Here is a 20,754-nt window from a genome sequence, read left to right as displayed (position 1 = left end):
CTTCCTTGTCTTAGCACATATATGGGCTCTGCCAGTCCAGCTGTGTCCAGCCACAATGACAGTTACACCACTCCCTCTTTTGGTGTTACCGTAGCATCTTCTCATTTCTTTTATGGGCCTTATCGCTTTAAGATTATATGTTTATTCTTTTATCTTGTCTATCAGATTGTGAGCTCCTTGAGGGCAGGGACCATGTCTTACTCATATCTGTATCTTGATGCCCATCATAGTGCAGGGCACAGAATTGATGCACAGTCCATGTTGATGAATGGTTAAAAATACATGTCACACAGTCAGAAAAGGAATACTTTCTACTTTGTGTCATACATGTTATGAAAGTAAATGAGTTATTTTGTGAAAAATGATAGCTTCTCAGTATGTAGGGTGGGGGAGATACTGTGTTCCTTTCACTTGTGTATTATTAGTCATATGCAAATATAATGCTTCTATCTTTATCCTAGTGGCTGATTCAAATATAGAAACATAGACACATTGTCTTGGCTTAATTCTTTAAAAAATAAGGACTACTCAAATGGATCCTAAGATAATTTTTGGGTTGTATAATATTGATATGATAAAATCATAAGATTCAAATTCTGGCATTAGAACAATATTTTATAAAAACATGGTAACATATTCTTGGTAAATTGATGATATTAGACTTCTCTAGGACAGTCATAGTCATTACTTTTACACAGCCTTAAAATAAAAGGACCTGTGTGAAATGTTAAAAAAAGAAACACAATCTGTTGATAGCTTGTTTTTATTTGCGGATGGTACCAATTAGTCCCTTTGTATACGATGTAAAATTTGAGTTATTTTGCCAGTTGTGTTGATGGAAGGGTGATGACTTGTCCATGTACTTATTTCTGCATATGTAGAGATAGCTGGCCAGAGATAAGAGGTTAATTTATGGTAGGTAATGTTGGCGAACCTAACGATCTCACATAGGAATAATAAACCATGTATTTAATTAGCTGCCCTAATTAACCATAGTATTTCTATTAGAATGCAAGAGGCAGATATACAAGACTGAATTATTTTATCTTTAAACCTTCTCCCTAAGTAGTATTTTTTTTTTAATGTGCTGGATTTTTTTTTAAGACATATGAAAGAACATAAGAATGGCGCTCCTCCTTAATAGGGTAGCTTGGAAGGAGTACTGGAAGGAAAGGATATATAGCTTGACCTAAAATAGAATTTTAAAATATCATTTATAAATAATTTATATTTGACATACAGAATGATTACTGTTTCAGTGGAGAAGCCACCAATTTTGTTGTAGATATATGCTACCATTCTAAGACCATATTTCTTGCATAAATTCCAAGTGATATGATACACCCAGATTTTAAAATGAATTCTTCACCTTCTTTAAGAAAAAGGAAATATAATGGGTAGAAACTTTTTGAATGTTTGAATGTCAGATGGTTCTATAGTTGAAAAGAAATTGACAGCTAAGCAATTGAATTTATTAATGAACGTCAGTAGGCACATTGTTCTTCATTGGGCTGATTTTGCCCATTGTTCTCCAGTAGTTATTAAATCAGACAAATTCTTACATAGATATGAACATCCAGCATTTATTACAACAAAGTTTCAACATGCTGTTATTTGTTACAGGTAATCTTTGGTAAATCTAGCTGTTCAGAATTTTCAAAGGAAGCCTATACAGCCGTAGTATATCATAACAGGTACTGAATTCAAATATTTCTTTCAAAGTTACTCACTTCTCAGTGGCATTTTTAGCACTCACATTAGTGTGTTTACCAAATGCTTTGCTGCACTGGACGTGCAAATTCAAGACAGCTGACATCAGAGTTTTAAATTTCTACCTAAGATGCGTGTTCTCTATAGACATCAAATTAAGACTTTATATACAAAAGATCTTTCATATCAAATTCTCTGACCCTTTCATTTTTATTATATTGTTACTGATTATCACTGCACCCTCTGGTCCTTTGGACTTTCCCTGTTATTTTCCCCTTGACACTATGTAGTTTTACTTTACTCTTTACAAAGCTTATAGCCATTATTTAAATTAGTGGTATTCTCAACATCTAATAATCCTTTGATTTAGTGCCCTTCCATTTTACTTCTTTCAGAAATTCTTAACTTTGGATAACTTTTAATCTCTGCTTTTCTTTTCTTTTTTTGTTTTTGTTTTGATGATTGAATGCTATTGGAGAAAAATCACTACATTTTACAATCAGGACTATCACAAATTGACATTATTTTCTCCATATGATGGGACGGCAGTAATTCATTTTACTTTTTTTTTCTTTTTGGCCCCACCACTCTTTGGTGATCTTGTCATTGCTTTTTACCCTCAGTCATTTGGCAGGTGGTATTTTAAGCCTTTCTTCTTCTTTCTCTAGCTCCTACTTATTCTCTGTTTGCCTTACTCTTAGTGTTCCTACTTTATTAAGTGGATTGAGACCATCCAACTTGAAAACCATCCACTTGTCTACTCTTTACTTCTGATTATCTCTGCATGGGTGCCTTTCCTTCTAGTTCAGGGGCAATGGGGCCCACACCTGGCTCAGTGTGTCTTTCATCTCTGCTTTCTACCAGTCTCATTCTTCCTCTTCCAGAGTATGACTTCATCACTTAGCCCTTCTCTTGTACTGTTATCCCCCACTTCACTGACTCCATCTAAGTCTTACTGTCAAAAAGAAGCTTAATCTCCTATACTTAAAAAACAAAACAAAAGCCTTTCTTCAGTGTTGTTGTGTAGCATGGTTTTTCCTTGTCCTCCTTAAAACTTTATTTGTTCTCACCCTTACTTTGTGACCCTCTCTCAGTTTCCTCCCATCTCTTTGGACAGTTTTCTTTTCCCCTTTAGTAATTCTTCTAATTTTTCTTTTCTTTTCTCTTCTCTGTTTCTCTGTTTCTTTCTCTCTTTCTTCCTTCCTTTCTTTCCTCCTTCCTTCCTTTTCTTTTCTTTTCTTTCTTTCTTTCTTTCTTTCTTTCTTTCTTTCTTTCTTTCTTTCTTTCTTTCTTTCTTCTTAGGATAGACATTCCACATAAAAGACTATGACTACGGTTTCACTCTTGACCCTCTTTTTCTGTACTATACTCTCTGTAAATAACCTTATGTGTGTTTCTCAGAGTTACATTCAATGAAAATGTTACTACTTTAATCTTTATGTGGATCGCTCCCAACTTTTTATTTTTAGTCATAACCTTCTTTCTGAGGTGCAGACATATTTTTAGTGGCCTAGTGGGCGTGTTCTTTTGGCTGCCTTCTCAATTTCCATGTATTTATCCCTAATTCTCTTCTGGACCCTATATTTGTCTGGTTGTTTTTATTAATGGAACATAATTTTTCTAGTTCCTTTGACTCAAAATCAAAAACATCCTTGTTTTCCTTCTTCTTTTCTCTAATATTAAATCATCTTTTACATCTTGATGATTTTCTTTTCGCCTTATTACTAAAGATATCCTGTGCTGTTCTGTTTCTGGGCTTTTCTTGGATCTCTTTTTCTATTATAATATTGCTTCCCTCTATTAATTCAACTCCTGCTCATTCTTTAAGGCCCATATCATCTATCTCTTCCTGAATACAATTCCCTGATCCAAAACTTGAAGTAGCCTGTTCAGCTCTGTTCTGGAAGCACTTAACCTTATATGCTCTATGCTATATACCAGGGGTTGACAAACTTTTTCTGCAAAAGGCCCAGTAGTTTTGTTTTAGGCCTTGTGGGCCATATGATCTCTGTTGCAATTACTGAACCCTGTCATTGTAATACAAAAAGAGCCATAGACAATAAGTAAAGTTGCAAATGAATGGGCATGTCTTCCAATAACATTTTATTTATGGACACTGAAATTTGAATTTCATGTAATATTTCAAGTGAAATGTTCATCTTTTGATTTTTTTCAACTACTTAAAAATATAAAAAATTAGTCTGTAGCCTATACAAAACCATTCAGTGCACTGGATTTGACCTGTGGCCATAATTTGCCAACCCCTGCTTTATAGCATTGCTGTTGATATATGTGTGTCTTATTTATATTTCTACTTAATTATATATTTTTGAGGGTAATTATTTTTTCATGCTTATCTTTAAAACCACCACAGAAATAACACAATATTTAACATAAAAGTGAATAGTTAAAAGTACTTGTTGATGAATAACTTAGAGATGCCTAATTTTCCATAAAAGCCTTCACAGGGTATGATTTAAAAGAAAAATGAACACTCAATACAAGGAATGATATTGATGAAGAAGGTAGTAATTTCTTAAAGTATCTCAATTTATAGTTAGATCTTTATTTTTGTTGCTCTCAGCATTCATGGAATTAAAATAATAATACCCTCAAACATTGTGAGGAAATTCCCCTTTCTCATAATTCAGTGGTGATTAGTGAGGTCAGTAATAAGATGCATAGCATCTTTTATTCACCAAAGTCATCAAATTCTCAGATGGCTACCATTACTTATCTTTCTTGTGGGTATTAAAATTCTCATTGATCTAATATTTCTGTGATCGAATCTATACTTTTAGTGTTTTTGAAGCTTATTTGAAATGGAAGGATAGTAGACTTACTACCATCAGAGGGGGAAAAATACCCTAATTGGTGGGAAAGCCTTCACTTTTAATTAGTTGGAGCAATATGGCTTGGATGTATTTTCATTGACTATAACTCTGAGAGATACTAGCTGAATACAGAAGGTTGGGATGCTAAGATTCTATTCCTTTTAAGTCCATATCATAAATAGCAGCAATACTTTTTTTTATAAGAATGCTCCAAGGGACCACTCTCAATGAATATTGAGATGAAAATGCCATTGGTTAAGTCAAATATGATATTTGTTGTATTCGTATACAATACGAATTGTATTGTAGAGCACTTCTAAACTGTGGGACAAATGCAATTAATAGGTGTTCCCTGATTTTTTCTTTCGTTTCTTTTTCTTTTTTCTCGGCAACTAGTATATTAGTCTATGTTTTGTTAACATCTATTTCTTTAGCAATTGAATAATTGATATAAGATATTTCGTAGAGAGCCCAACTTGATACCAAGTTGTCTAGAGCCACTTGTTTTTTTTTTCTTTTTTACAAAAAGATAATACAAATTAATCATCAATATGAATTCACTCCTATAATAGAAAAAATTTTTTATGGTATGGTTTTAAAATGTATACTTATAAAAAACTCCTATTACTTTTCTATGTAATACGTATCAGATTATAGAAGACCTTGCCCTAGTCTCCTCTTTTATACAGTTTCTGATCTAATGAAGATCTCAGCATCAAGATGGTGATTATTAGTGAATTTTCAAGTCATAGGATTACTCAGCCCATTAATAAAAATGAGATTAGAAATTTCTGAAATGAGATTAGAAATGAGAGAGAAGTTTCTTTTCTGAAATTTCTCCCTCAACTGGAAATAGGAGTGAGTTACTTACAGTTTGGGAATAGAGAAAAATATTTTGTACTAGAAGAAAAATTAAGCATGAATCATGAAATTAATTTAAAAATTACTCAAATATGAAAATTATTTATATTTGTATATTTATTTAATTATTTATTTTGAACAAATTACTGACTATTGATCTGTTTTGTTTTGTTTTGTTTTGTTTTTGTATGAAGGTCTCCTGATTTTCATGAAGAAATCAAGGTTAAACTTCCTGCTACTTTAACTGACCATCATCATTTGCTTTTTACTTTTTATCATGTTAGTTGTCAGCAAAAACAAAATACTCCTCTTGAAACTCCTGTTGGATATACAGTAAGTATGTCTTGTTTAATATTTAGCTCTTCAATCTTAAAAGTAGTTACAATATTTGAGATGTAATTGGTGTTCATTATTATTGAGTATTCCCTATTTGATTCCCCATATTGATTAGGAAGAGTCCTCCTAATAAGAAAATACTCATTAATGTAATTAATTAACTAACATGTGTAAACACTTAGGTGTTGGTCCTAATTATTATGTGTTTATCAAACAGTACACTATAAATATATTAATTTTAAGGGTTCTTCAGAAGAGAATCGTTTCAATGTAAAATGATTAAAAGAGACCCTTGGCCATTAAAGCTCTTGGCTTTAATTAAAGGCAAATAAATCTCTTGAGTATTTTTTGAAAATCATTATGATTGAATTGCAAAGGTAAACGTGAGGTGAAGGATATCATGATGTGCTATCCCAACTTTATCAGAAAAATCATGCTGCTACCCAGAAGAGCAAAATCAACAATTGATTCTTTATTTTTTGCCTGTCAGATGAATTTTACCAAATGTAGCAAAATAAATTTGTGCTTTTTAGTTTTGTCGTCAGCATTCATATTCAATCAAACCTTTCCCTGTATACATTGACACTCTTACCCCCATATGATATAGATTGACTTTGGCATTTTTCTACTCCAGCTTTTTCTTGGATAGTAAGGACCTCCTACAGACTTAAATTGCATAGTTAGTAATAATGTTTTGGGGATGCTCCTTAATAAAAATATTGTCAGGGAAGCTTTTCTTTAGAGGAATCATGAAACCTATTATTATTACTTAATTAAATCCCCTTGGTGTTTGATGGTGTGAGACAAATTTGACTCATTTCAAATTCTTAAAACAGATTTTCCAAGTAATTACTTTTGTAACATATTTAACTTAATATTGTTTCCTTTTTAATTAAAAGTGGATACCAATGCTTCAGAATGGACGATTAAAGACTGGACAGTTTTGCCTACCAGTTTCACTGGAAAAACCACCACAAGCTTATTCTGTACTGTCTCCTGAGGTCAGTATCTCTTATGGTGAAACTCTCCAGATGGAATGAAATGAGGTTTTTGCAAAAGTATTTTTCTCAAACAAGACTTTGCTGTTCTATCTAGAAGTATGTAGATAATATTATATAATATTATAATAGTAATAATATTTTTTTCTCTTAAAATTACTCTATAGAATACTTAGAAGCTTTTAAAATAAGTACATTGATTTTAAAACCAAAATAATATGTGAAATATAAGCTTAAATGGCAAATTTAGAGAATTTTCATATTGTAACATAAGAAGCTTTAAATAAGTAAGAACATTTCACTGAAAGTCTGGAGGAAGAACAAACCAATTAATTTTTTAGAATCTTTTTGTAATTGACCGTGTATGTGAAAATAAAATAGCTACAAACATGCAATACAAGAGCCATTAGCAACTGTGATGTTGACATTTGTGACATAAACAAAAACATTGGAAAAATCTCAATCAAGAATCAGTAAGCCACTATTCAAAAACCAGGGTGCTTTTTGGGAGAACTGTTGCGTGATGATTAGTAAAGTGAGCGCCTTGAGTGTGACTGTTTATATACATTAATCTGAAATATGTCTTGGGAATGTTCTGGTAGCATTTATTTTCAGAATAGAACTCAAAAAAAAAGACAACAGAAGTCTACTGCTCTGATCTCCTTTCTTTCTTTTTTTTTTTACTTTTATTTTTTCTTCTATAGTTTATTGCCAAATTGGTTTCCATATAATACCCTGTGCTTATCTCAACAAGTGCTCTCCTCCATGCCCATCACCCCTTCCCCCCTCCCCCATCAACCCTCAATTTGTTCTCAATATTTAAGAGTCTCTTATGGTTTGTCTCCCTCCCTCTCCTTAACTGTTTTTCCCCTTCCCCTCCCCCTTCCCTTGGTCCTCTGTTAAGTTTCTCCTGTTCCACATATGAATGAAAACATATGGTAGCTGTCCTTTTCTGCCTGACTTATTTCACTGAGCATAATACCATCCAGTTCCGTCCACGTTGCTGTAAATGGCCAGATTTCATTCTTTCTCATTGCCAAGTAATATTCCATTGTATAGATAAACCACATCTTTATCCATTTGTCAATTAATGGACACTTAGGCTCTTTCCATGATTTGGCTATTGTGGAGAGTGCTGCTATGAACATTGGGGTACATGTGCCCCTATGCATCAGCACTCCTGTATCCCTTGGGTAAATTCCTAGAGTGCTATTGCTGGGTCATAGGGGAGTTCTGTTGTGAATTTTTTGAGGAACCTCCACGCTGTTTTCTGGAGGAGTTGCATCAGTTTACATTCCCACCAACAGTGTAGGAGGGTGCCCGTTCCTCCACATCCTCGCCAGCATCTAGAGTCTCCTGATTTGTTCATTTTAGTCACTCTGACCGGCGCGATGTGGTATCTCAGTGTGGTTTTGATTTGTATTTCCCTGATGATGAAGGACGCTGAGCATTGTTTCATATGTCTGTTGGCCATCTGATCTCCATTCTTACTGTTCTCTGTCACTGACTTTGCCCCAGACAGATAGCACAGTGCCTTGGCTGTTCCTTATATATGAAGGAACATATGTGAAGAGCACATGTCCATTTCCGGTGCTTTGCACTTCCCTGTGATGGTGGTGCCCCGTCTCCAGGCTAGCTTCTTCATTTCATCCAGACACCCACTCAAATGCCACCTCTTCAGAGAAGGCGTCTTTGATCACTTTGTTTCAAATTGGCAGCGTCTGCCATTTTTTTATCCCTTTACTTTGATTTATCTTCATAATACTTATCATTGACTTTATACTTATTATATTTTTGTCTATTTATTATCTACAGAGTATAAATTCCAGGAAGTTAGGGACTTTGTCTTTCTTGTGTGTTGCTGTATCTTCAAGTACTTAGAATAGTTCTTGAGCTCATGATGGACACTCAGTAAGTGGTTTTTTTTTTTTTTTTTTAATGTTTATTCATTTTTGAGAAAGACAGAGAAACTAAGCGTGAGCAGGGAGGGGCAGAGAGAGAGGGAGACACAGAATCTGAAGCAGCTTCTAGACTCTGAGCTGTCAGCATAGAGCCCAACTCAGGGCTCAGACTGACAGACCGTGAGACCATGACCTGAGCTGAAGTCAGTTGCTTAACTGACTGAGCCACCCAAGTGCCCCAGTCAATAAGTATTTTTTAAATGAGTGAATAAAGACAGTAGAAAAGAAATCTGACTCCCTCCTTCCTCCTTTCCTTTCATCCCCTGCCGAATCTTTCATTTGATTTTCCAGGAACACATCTCCTCAATAAAATAAGTTATTCTTCTGTGAGGGGTAGCATTATATATTTCAGAAGGAATTTTTTTTTAATTTGAATTTATGGAAATTGTGTATTTGTTCTTAATTGATTTGCAAATACAAGATCAGCTTTCTAAAGGGAGACTGATGATTTTCTTCTAGCTACTATGCTGTATATGCTCACATATAATATAAAGAATATGATCATGGTTTGGATTTGATGATAGATGTATAGCTGATTGATATGTGATTAAGTGATTAAACTTTTGTATTTTAAATTACAGTATTAAAAGAACATTATAGGGGCACCTGGGTAGCTAAGTTGGTTAAGCATCCAGCTCTTGATTTTGGCTCAGGTCATGATCTTAATGGTTTCATGCATCTGAGCCCCATGTGGGCTCTGCGCTGACAGCATGGAGCTTGCTTCAGATTCCCCCTCTTTCTCTGCCCCTCCCCTGCTCACAGTCCCTCTGTCTCTCTTAAAATAAATAATCTTAGAAACAATTACAAAAACAAGAACAGTATGTATTCTGAGCTTTATTATTATATTTAAAGAATAGTATATATTGTTAGTTTTAGTGCTGAAGTTAAAACAAGTGAGAGATCATTATTTAAACATTCAGCTTTTACAGATCATTGCTTTATGCAATTTTGTATTTACTTTTCTGGCTAAGGTTGAGCTCTCTTTGATTCAGAAGGTAAGAGTCCTTCCCAATATGTGTTAGCTTCAATTGATTTTTGGGCCTTAGAATATGAAGCTTGCCATCTAAGCTTACATACTGATAAACTAATTTCTATAACCAGCACACTATTACTTTATGATATTTGTCTCAATCATTTTCAATGATAAGGGGATCATTCTCTTTTTAAGATTGGGTAAAAGGGAAGGTAAACCTTTCTGTGGCTTCGTTTCATATAATCTTGTTCACTTGTTTTCCGTTTTGAAATTTCATGTTCATTTCACTCTGAACCTGTAAGCATTCTTCTCTGGCAGGACCAGTGACTGCCTTTCATGTGAACAGTACTCTCCCAGAGTGATGTAGTGTACAACTTGCACAAAAATCATGGTGCTTTTGATTCCTGCTGTTAGTTGATGAATCCTAAATCTGCATCTCTGCTTATCCATTTTTTGCCAGTTATTTGCTTAGTAAGTTACAATTCCTATTGATATCTTTGCTAGGATATCTCAAACATAAACTGTCCAAAATTTGACTCATTTTTGTTGAATACTGTAGGAGTCACGTTGAGAGAAAAACCCTGTTCATTAATGAATGTGTCTCAACAGAGTGTTTGTTAATGGTATTCTGGAGAATTTACCTCTGTTTGGTGTCATCAGGTTTTCAGGATCAATGTTTATAGAGGTCTAGAAAGCAAATTCATGCTTATAAAATTCATAGATTGATGCACAGACATGCATGACAATCTCTCACCAGATTTTTCTGTCTGTGGGACTGTCGTTCATCCTGGGGCACTCATTATAATCTCCTGGACTTTAAAACTTGTTTGAGGGAAAATTGGGTGGCTCAGTCGGTTGAGCATCCGACTCTTGATTTCTGCTTAGGTCACGATCTCACGGTCTTGAAATCAAGCCCCTGGTGGGGCTTCGTGCTGGCTGTGGAGCCCATTTGAGATTCTCTTTCTCCCACTTCCTTTGCTCACCCTCCCTCCCTGCCTCCCTCCGTCTCTCTCTCTCTCTGTGTCTCTGTCTCTCTCTCTCTCAAAAAAAATTTTTTTGTTTGATTATTTCTGCCTGAAATATGTCACAAGGAAACAATATACATACCCTTTAAAAATCTCATGAATTATATGTCTTAAGTATTTAACCTACAGATTTATTTGTGTAGGTATGCAAAGATCAACATAGAGGATGTTTTAAAACTCAGCAGTGGTTACACTTATATGTGGATAGCTAGGCTTTTCAATTATTGCTTTTTTATTTAATAAAATAATAAAGTCATTAATCTACCACCCAACCTAGAGCTAGAACAATGACGATAATTCACATAACTTATGTGCTTGTCCCCTAGTCCACATAAGAACCTATAATTATAAAAATACTAGTCTTTAAAAACATTTGTGGTAAGGGGCGCCTGGGTGGCTCAGTTGGTTAAGCATCTGACTTCGGCTCAGGTCAGATTTCATGGTTCATGGGTTCAAGCTCCACATCAGGCTCTGTGCTGACAGCTCAGAGCCTTGAGCCTGTTTCAGATTCTGTGTCTTCCTCTCTCTCTGCCCCTCCCCCACTCATGTTCTGTCTCTCTCTGTCTCAAAAATAGATAAATTATTTAAAAAAAACATTTGTGGTAAAATATACGTAACAAATTTACCATTTTAACCATTTTTAAGTGTCCAGTTCCATGGCATTAAGTGCATTCGTGTTGTTTTGAAAACTAGCCTCTTTTTTTTTTTTAAGTTTATTTAATTTATTTTGAGAGAGAGAGAAAGAGAGCACAAGCTGGGAAGGGGCAGAGAGAGGAAGAGACAGAATCCCAAGTAGGCCCCGCACCATTAGCTCAGAGTCCTATCAGGGCTTGAATTCACAAACTGAGATCATGACCTGAGCCACGCTCAAGAGCTGAACACTTAACTGACTGTACCACCCAGGCACCCCTGAAAACTGGCCTCTTAAAACTACCTTTTTTTGAGAGAGTGAGAGAGCACAAGTGCACAAGCAGAGGTGGGGGGTGGGCAGGGGGCAAGGAAGAGGAGGAATCTTAAACAGGCTCCTTGCTCAGCTTGAAGCCCAATGAGGGCTTGAACTCACAAACCATGAGATCATGATCTGAGCTGAAATCAAAAGTCAGATGTTTAACTGACTGAATCAACCAAGCACCCCTTAAAACTACTTTTAAAAAAATGTTTATTTATTTATTTTGAGAGAGAGTGCATGTGAGCAGGGGAGGGGCAAAGAGAGAGGTAGAGAGCGAGAGAATCCAGCAGGCACCAAATATAGTGCAGAGCCTGACATAGGGCTCCATCCCTAGGCTGTGAGTGAGATCATAACCTGATCTGAAATCAAGAATCAGAGGCTTAACCAACTGAACCACCCAGGTGCCCCTTTTAATTGAGGTATATGTATATCTAGAGAATACATGTTACTTTGCTTATATGTTGAATTTAATGAAAAGGCTATTCTGTATATAATCCTCTGGGACTTTCTTTTCCTCATTCAGCATAGTGCCAAGAGTTGGTGTTTCTTTATGATCATATATAATGTTTATATATTTTGCTGGCATTTCATTGTACTTAGAATATAATCAAGAGTTGTTTTCCATGACCTCCAAATCTCCAAATGATCTGAGCTCTTCCACCTCCTTCATATTATCTTCTACATCACTGAGCCCCTTCTTTTGTACTTAGAGCTTCTTCCATATATTTTCCTGTTTCCAAGCCTTTGAATTTTCTCCTTCCTCTTCCTGAACTTCACATGGTTGGATTCTCCTCATTAGCTGAATTTTATATAAAATAGCACTTCCTCAGAGAGGACTTTACTCCATGAATTTCCAACCCTTCCCTCCACCACACTGCTGATACAATCTATCATTTTTAATCCAATTTTGTTTACCTAATGCTTACCACTATCTGAAATTATCTTATTTATTTCCTTATTTTTCCCTATAAGAAATGGTGGGTAAGCTTCCTGAGAGCAGACCTTTTGTTTACCATGGAACTCTAGTACTCAGAAAATTGTATAGAGACTTCAGTAAATGTTTGTTGTATGAATTCAATGTTAAAAAGTTACAGGATTGTTGGTATTAGCAAAAACTAAAACAGGAAAATTTTGTTGAGACCAAAGTTTCCCCAAAGTGATTAGCCATTTGGCAATGATGAATATCTGTCATATTTTCTTCCTCCACAGAAACATTGGCCATTTCTTTGAATCTTCCTTATCACACTCCCATAGGGGTAGGACAGGCATTTCACTGACATGTGGAAAGAGAGGACTCTGGGCCGTGGTTTTGCCAAATTCATCCATAGTTACTCCCATTCCAAAGCTTGAGTGCCATTTTGCAGTGAACCACCAACGACATGCAGTAAGGGATATAACCCAGCAACCTTTTAGGAAAGTATTTGTAATATCTCATTTGCCCGAGTTCCTTCTTTGACCTAGGTTAGAGATTGACTAAATCTGTGACATCCTGAGTAACTCATTAATTTTAACTACATTAGTTGAATGTGCTTGATACATCTGTGCCCTCGTTTCTACAAAGAGTGCACCAGGTTGTACCAGGCATTGTCAGGACATGACACGTCAACATAGATGTATTTAACTATTAACATGGAGGTGCACAATGTATGATTGTATAAGTTTTTTAATAAATACACTATTTCATTCTGAAGAAAAGGAAAAAAATCCTAGGACTATCGGTATTAGCAAAAAATGAAAATTATATGGATCACCAAAGAGTTTGATATTTTTTTTTGTGGGGGCGGGGGGAGAGTGCAGAGGGAGAGGAAGAGAGAGAATCTTAAGCAGGCCCACGTCCAGTGTGGAGCCTGACTCAGGGCTCAATCTCATGACTGTGAGATCATAACCTGAGCTGATATCAAGAGTAAGACATTCAACTGACTGAGCCACCCAGGCACCCCAAGAGTTTATTATTCAATTAAATTTGTGTACATCAATACAATGATGCAGTAGTTAAGAAGAGTAATATGGGGGCGCCTGGGTGGCTCAGTTGAGCATCTGACTTTGGCTCAGGTCATGATCTCGCGGTCTGTGGGTTCGAGCCCCGCGTTGGGCTCTGTGTTGGCTCGGAGCCTAGGGCCTGTTTCGGATTCTCTCTCTCTCTCTCTCTCTCTCTCAGAAATAAATAAAACATTTAAAAAAAAAAGAAGAGTAATATGGGATTGTGTGAGTAGCTCAGTCGATTGGGCGTCTGACTTTAGCTCAGGTCATGATCTCGTAGTTCGTGAGTTTGAGCCCTACATAGGGCTCCGTGCTCACAGCACAGAGCCCGGAGCCTACTTTGGATGCTGTGTCTCTGTCTCTGTCTCTGTCTCTGTCTCTCTGCCCGCCCCTCTCAAAAATAAATAAACATTAAAAAATAATTTTAAAAAAGAGTAATATGGATTTCAATATCCCAATAGAATGTTTATAATACAGATATAAAAACAATATAGTGACAACCAAACTCACATATCAGGTACACATCAGTAATTATGTGGGAAATAATTTGGAAAATACATACCAAGTTTAGTAAGGTTAACTTTTGAAGGGGGTAAGGGATTATGGAAGTTTTTATTGTTATTGTTGTAAATCTCATATACTTTTGAAAGGCAGTCTATAGTTATTTTCAGGATTTCACTCCTGGCCTCGCCATTTATTAGTTGTGTAACCTAAGATAAGTTTCTTAATCTGTATGTTATGGACTGAATTATGTCTCCCCACTCCCCACCTCATCTTTCCACTGCAACCCGCAGATTCATATGTTGAAGTCCTAACCCCCAGCGTGGTAAGGTTTGGAGATGAGACCTATAGGAGGTAATTAGGTTTAGATGAGTTTTAGATGAGGTCATGAGGGTGAGCCTCATGATTAGTGCCTTAAGGAGAAGAAACATTAGAATACTCTTTATCTTGGCTGTGTGAGGCCACGGCAAGAAGATGGCCATCTGCAATCTAGGAAGGAGTTCTCACCAGAAACTGACCATGTTGCACCTTGATTTTGGACTTCAGGTCTCCAGATTGTGAGAAAATAACTTTCTGTTCTTTAAGCCACACCAATGTATGATATTTTGTTATGGCAGCCTGAGCCAACTAAAATATTCTCTGTGCCTGAATTTTCTCATCTGTAAGTTGAGAATACTTAATGCTTATAATAAAGAGTTATGTTGATGATTGAATGACAGTGGTCTGTAGAACATTTAGAATGGTGCCGGACACATGAAAAATGTTAAAGCAGTGTTTGCTGCTATTACGGGATTCCTATTTGCTGCACTGCTTGTTAGAGTTTTAAGACAGTAGTTCTTCACATACATCAATATCACCTGGAGAGTTTGTTGTAACACCAGCTGTTCAACCTTCCCCCACAGAGTTTCTGATGCTGGAGGTCTGGGTTAGGGCTTGAGTATTTACATTTCCAACAAATGCCCAGGTAATATTCGTGCTGTTCATCCTCAGATCAGACTTTAAGAACCACCATTCTTTTTTTTTTTTTTTTAATGTTTTATTTATTTCTAGGGGAGAGAGAGACAGCGTGAGCAGGGGAGGGTCAGAGAGAGAGGGAGTCACAGACTGAAACAGGCTCCAGGCTCTGAGCTGGCAGTCAGCACAGAGCCCGACGCGGGGCTCGAACCCACGAACCGCGAGATCATGACCTAAGCGAAAGTCGGACGCTTAACCGACTAAGCCACCCAGGCGCCCCAAGAACCACCATTCTTAAAGCAGTATTTGTTCACATTTTATTTGTGTAGTCTGTTTTTTTTTTAAGCTGAAAGCAAATGTTTTGGGTTTAAAGAGCCAGTAGTGGGGCGCCTGAGTGGCTTAGTCGGTTAAGCGTCCGACTTTTGCTTGGGTCATGATCTCGCGGTTCGTGGGTTCGAGCCCCACCTCGGGCTCTGTGCTGACTGCCAGCTTAGAACCTGGAGCCTACAGATATCAGAGTCTGTATCTCCCTCTGTCTCTGACCCTCCCCTGCTCACTCTGTCTCTCTCTCTCTGTCTCCTAGAAATAAAAATATTAAAAAAAAATAAAGAGCCAGTAGTAATTTTTGCTTTGAGTGGTTTTGATTTACCTCACCGTCTTTTAAAAAAGTTTCAAAACCTGTATTACTTACCTCAGTAGAGCCATTGCATTTCTTACCTACATAGTGTTGAATTTTGTAAGAGGACTGATTTTAATTGGCTTTCTTTTCTACTCCTGGTTTAAAAAAAATGGCAACCATGGGAAAGAAATCTCTAAAACATTTTCCCCCTGAGACTTTCTATTTTTTCCATTTATTTCAAAGATATTTGTAATTCCTTGTTTTATTTTCTAACATTCTTTGTCAGATCTGTCAACCTCTGTCATCTTAGTATTTGTTGATTGCCTTTTATTTAAGTTGAAATTTTTCTGGTTCTTGGTATGATGCAAGATTTTTTTATTCTAACCTGGATAGCTTGGGTATTATGTTATGATCTCAGATCTTATTGAAGCCTTGTGATTTAGGGGGAAGCTCTGTTGTTAGATTCATGCCACAGGTAAGGGTCCACATTCCTCACTTTGCTGTGGGTTGGAGGTACTTATTATTGGATAGAGGTGGGATTTAACGTTCCCCACTAGGCTTCCTCAGATACCTCCCTATACACGAGGAGGAAGGGGCACCTTGGTACTGCTCCCTGCTTGGCTTCCACTGACACCCAGTTGGAGGGGGTACTTATTATCACTGGCCTGAGACCTGAGTTTTCCATCTCTGTCTTCTCTAATACCACCCAGTGTGGTGACGGGATTGGGTGGGGATCACGGCACATCATTACAACCAGCTGAGGGTAGACACCTGGAGTCTCTACTCAGCCCATGGTGGGGAAGGCGGGGCCGTGGGGCTGTAACTTGTTTCTTTGTGTTTCGCCAGAGTAGGGCAATTATTGGCTTTGATTAGAGGCAGCAGGCTTTTCTTTTTTTTTTAATCTGTTTTTGTTTGTTTTAATTTCTGAGAGAGACAGAGAACATGAGCAGGGGAGGGTCAGAGAGAGGGAGACACAGAATCTGAAACAGGCTCCAGGCTCTGAGCTGGCTGCCAGCACAGAGCCCGATGTGGGGCTCAAAGCCACAAACCGTGAGGTTATGACCTGAGTTGAAGTCGGACGCCTAATTGACTGAACCACCCAGGCGCCCTAGAGAGCAGGCTTTTTTGAAGCTTCTTTTAGTCTGCTCCTTTTGGCATTTCTGGGTTGCCATCTTCTTTAGTGGCTAGTCCAAGATCTGTGAGGCAAAAATAAAACCAGAGAAACACTACCTTATATTTCGTCAAATCCTGAGGTCACTAGCCATTTGCATTCTTCTCTCAACCTTTCTGTGTTTATTTTATGTATCATGTTCAGGGATCTAGCAGGAGGGTCAGAGAGAAGTGATGTAGTGACTGTCTTTTTAAAAATAACTTTTTATGGTGTCCTTTTAACTAACATTCCTAGCAATTTACATCAGAAGAAAAGTTTTCTAATCTTTATAACATAACTCTGTTGCTGTAAATATTTTACAGCTCCATTAAAACAAAATAGTAGTTTTTGAAAGAAAAAAACAGAATATTGTAAACCATTAAAATGATATTGTAGATGTGAAATTATTGACATGAAAAGAGACAGTGTAATATGTGAAAAATAGGTTTAAAATAATGTTTTATTATTATATGTTATCCATTATATATTGTATATATTTATTACAAAAGTAGGGTGTATATAAATTCATATACGCACAGAGGAAGATTTGGAATGATATAAAAAGATATGTCTTTGGGAAGATAGGATTTTGAGTGCATATTTTCTGCTTTTTACTCCTAGAGCCTTTTAATTCTCTTGTACGAAACATAATTTTGTAATAGAACAAAATATAAGTTTTACATTTATTTACAGTGCGTAAAAATAAATTTCCATGGTATTTTTTTCCCATTGAGGTATTATAATTTTTGTTTTCAGGATATCTGACCAAATTAAGTATCTGTGATCATTATATTTAATATCTTACAGGTTCCTTTGCCTGGCATGAAATGGGTGGATAATCACAAAGGTGTTTTTAATGTTGAAGTTGTTGCTGTTTCATCTATCCATACACAAGTAAGTGAGTTTTTATAATTTATATGATCAATTTTCACTTGAATGATGAACGTATTAGCTAGTACTTAAGTCAGTTTTAGTACAGTTACTTGCTGTAAGAATTACAGGACTATATATATCAGAAATGTATAGATTTAGAAGTTACTTTTTAAAGGAATTAACAAAGTGTCATTTAATACCAACAAGCAAAATTTTTGCTTTTCAGAATGTCGTCCGATGCGTTTTGAACAATTAAGTGACTTTTTTGTTTAGTTTCTGGTGTGTTGTAGAATTAGAGTTGAAAAACCAACTCATTTTATTCCTCATAGACTCAGATAATTCAAAGAGAAAGTGTTCTTAGAGATCATTTGCTCCATATTCTTGACTATATATCTGAAATAGACCAGGGTTTTCTCAAAGCCTCTATATTTGCTCTTTCTTTAGCTGGAATACTTTGGTCCTGACATACACTTTCTTTCAATAAGGCTTCTGCTTACCTTAGGCCTTTTCTGGAGACTCTTAAATGTAGCAGCTCCATCATTCTGTATAGTCTTAACCTGTACTTGCTACTGCTTCTAGCTCTTACCTGCACTCTCCCACGTTTGCTTTTTTTTCCTGTGTGTGTGTAGTATGTGTGTACGTATGCATACATACATATACATTTATTTATTGGTTCTTTCCCCATTAGGCTGTAAGCTCCATAAGGTCAGGGATGTTATTATCTTCAAGGAAAGAAACTTTCCTTCAAAGACCTTACAGTATAGTAGGAGAAAATGTAAAAACAATTGCAGTACAATAAATTATTACTGTGTTATATATACGAACAAAATCCTTTCAAGAGCAAAGAGTTGTCTATTCTGCTGGAAACTGAGATATTGTATTGATAAGTAGGCATTTACCATACAAAGAGAGAGAGTGGGCTATTCAGTTGATAAAAAGCAAGTGCAAAGTGATAGTGGTTTGTTTAGGGACAGGCAAGTAATCTGGTGTGAATGTAATTTATATTGCTTGGGAAATCATGATAGATGAGAATAGAAGACCAGGCTGGTTATAGATTATGAAGGACCTTGAATGCTGTATAGAGTTTAGGGTCCAGGTAGATGCTGATTTCTAACCTAAATAGGAATCATGAGAGAAGTAAATTTGGTAGCCTGCTAAGAGAGATTTTGGAGATATTCGAGATGATTCCGTAGCTATACTGAATTTATTTTTGAGCTTGTTGAATTTGAAATGCCTATGTACTTCAGATAAAAATATCCTAAGGCAGTTGTAATCAAGTTGAGTTTAGCATTGGAGGTGACAGAATAAATGTGATAGCTGAAACTATACTAGTGAGTGTTTTTCCAGGGAGAAAATGTAGAGTGAGAAGAGGCAAGTGTTGAAAATGGAATCCAGCTTGATAAGGGAGGGGGTGGTACATGGGGATTTCCAAGGCCACCCTCAAGTTCAGTGATTTTTTTAGCAGAGCTCACAGGACCCACCATACAGCCATATTCACAGCTATGATGTATTTTAGTGAAAGATATAAAATAAAATCAGCTAAGGGAAAAGAGGTCAAGTTCAGAAGAAACAAAGCACAAGCTTCCAGGAGTCCTTTCCCAGTGGAGTCACATAGGGTGAGTTACAACAGCACACGTGAAATGTTGTGTATCAGGGAAGCTCATTCATTAGAGACTTAGTTACCAGGTTTTTTACTGTAGGCTTGTAACAGAGGCACCCTCTGGCTATCACATACCAAAATTCTTGATTCTCAGAAGGAAAGCACATTTTCAGCATAAACTATATTGTCTGCCCAAACAGTTTAGGTATGGTGAGCCATCATCTCCTGTCCATTGGAACTCTCTTGAAATCCAGGTTCTGAGATGCCAGCCAAGAACCAACTGTGTAAGCTGGCCTTTCAAATAATAGCCTTCTTAACCTTGCTAAGTGAACTCTTTTTGCAGTGAAGTAGGGAAAAATAAGGAGACAGAGCCACTTCTATATTAAGTTTTAAAACAACAACAACAAATGGTAGTAGATAGGTTTTATTTAGCAGTATGCAGGTAGAACCCAGTAAAAGAACGGCTCCAGTGGAATTTTTCCTTTCCCAATACTAGCTATGTTCTATGTTTCCTATAGTCCTTTCTCTTCCGATAATGATAAGATTGATGTTCTAGTGTACTGTGGAAATATATTCTTTCCCTTAATAGTATCCTTATAAGTATAAAAATACAGTATTTTTCATGTTTTTTAGTTCCTATAATCATTATTAGTTTTCTCCTTTTAGAGTTGATAGTATATTTATCTTTTACTCCTACTTTTGTTTTTATGGAGGCAGATAACATGTGTTGTCTTAAGTGACACAAAGAAGGATTTAGGGCAAAATATATTTTATAGATGATTAAGAATCTATAGAATGTAGGGGAAGATGAAATGGAAGTGTCCACTTTGTAGCACTCAGGCATTCACAATCCTGGTGACTAATACTCGAGATTTTATAAATTTTTGCAATTCTGTAAAATAATTTCATCATGTATTATCTTTTTTAAAGGATCAGTTGAAGACAGTAATGTTTCTTATGATGCTTTTTTTTTTTTAAGTCTATTTTTGAGAGAACAGGAGTGAGCAGGGGAGGGACAGAGAGAGAGGGAGACTGAAAATCCCAAGCAGACTGTGTGCTTTCAACACAGAGCTCGACACAGGGCTTGAACTCATGAACTGTGAAATCATGACCCGAGCCAAAACTGAGATTTGGGACTTGACTGACTGAGCCACCCAGGTGCCCTTCTTAGAATGTTTTGATACTTTGCTTATATCTATTTGAGCTTAACTAGAGAAATATATATTTGAATTCAGTAATTTTTCAATTTAAAAGATACATATCAAAATAGAACAATATTAGAAGTATAAATGTGAATCAAGCTCTTTGGCATTACTATCTTCAAGTTTATTTTCATTGTTAACTACATTAAAATCTTCCCAGAGTTCCAGTAGACTTTTGCTCACATCTCATTGGTCAGAACTGTACACATGGTTATGACAAGGCTTAAA

The 20,754-nt window shown here is 36.3% G+C and overlaps 1 protein-coding gene and 1 non-coding gene across 3 annotated transcripts in view; both read left to right on the top strand.

Annotated features, from left to right (window-relative positions):
- DOCK7 (dedicator of cytokinesis 7) overlaps positions 1–20,754 on the top strand; it is a 212,361-nt gene that overhangs the window by 108,219 nt on the left and 83,388 nt on the right. For both annotated transcript variants that reach the window (XM_077768102.1, XM_077768100.1), the window contains exons 16-19: positions 1,624–1,694; positions 5,600–5,738; positions 6,641–6,742; positions 17,659–17,745. In XM_077768102.1, the coding sequence (XP_077624228.1) occupies positions 1,624–1,694; positions 5,600–5,738; positions 6,641–6,742; positions 17,659–17,745 (399 nt within the window). The remainder of the gene's footprint in view (positions 1–1,623; positions 1,695–5,599; positions 5,739–6,640; positions 6,743–17,658; positions 17,746–20,754) is intronic.
- TRNAK-UUU (transfer RNA lysine (anticodon UUU)) lies at positions 15,471–15,555 on the top strand. Its single transcript has one exon. It is a non-coding gene; the product is annotated as a tRNA-Lys (tRNA).

The sequence above is a fragment of the Crocuta crocuta genome, unplaced genomic scaffold (genome assembly GCF_008692635.1).
Source record: "Crocuta crocuta isolate KB4526 unplaced genomic scaffold, BGI_CrCroc_1.0 scaffold85, whole genome shotgun sequence".
In the NCBI taxonomy this organism is placed as follows: Eukaryota; Metazoa; Chordata; class Mammalia; order Carnivora; family Hyaenidae; genus Crocuta; species Crocuta crocuta.
The sequence above is the reverse complement of the archived record's forward strand: the minus strand, read 5'-3'. Positions and strand labels throughout refer to the sequence as shown.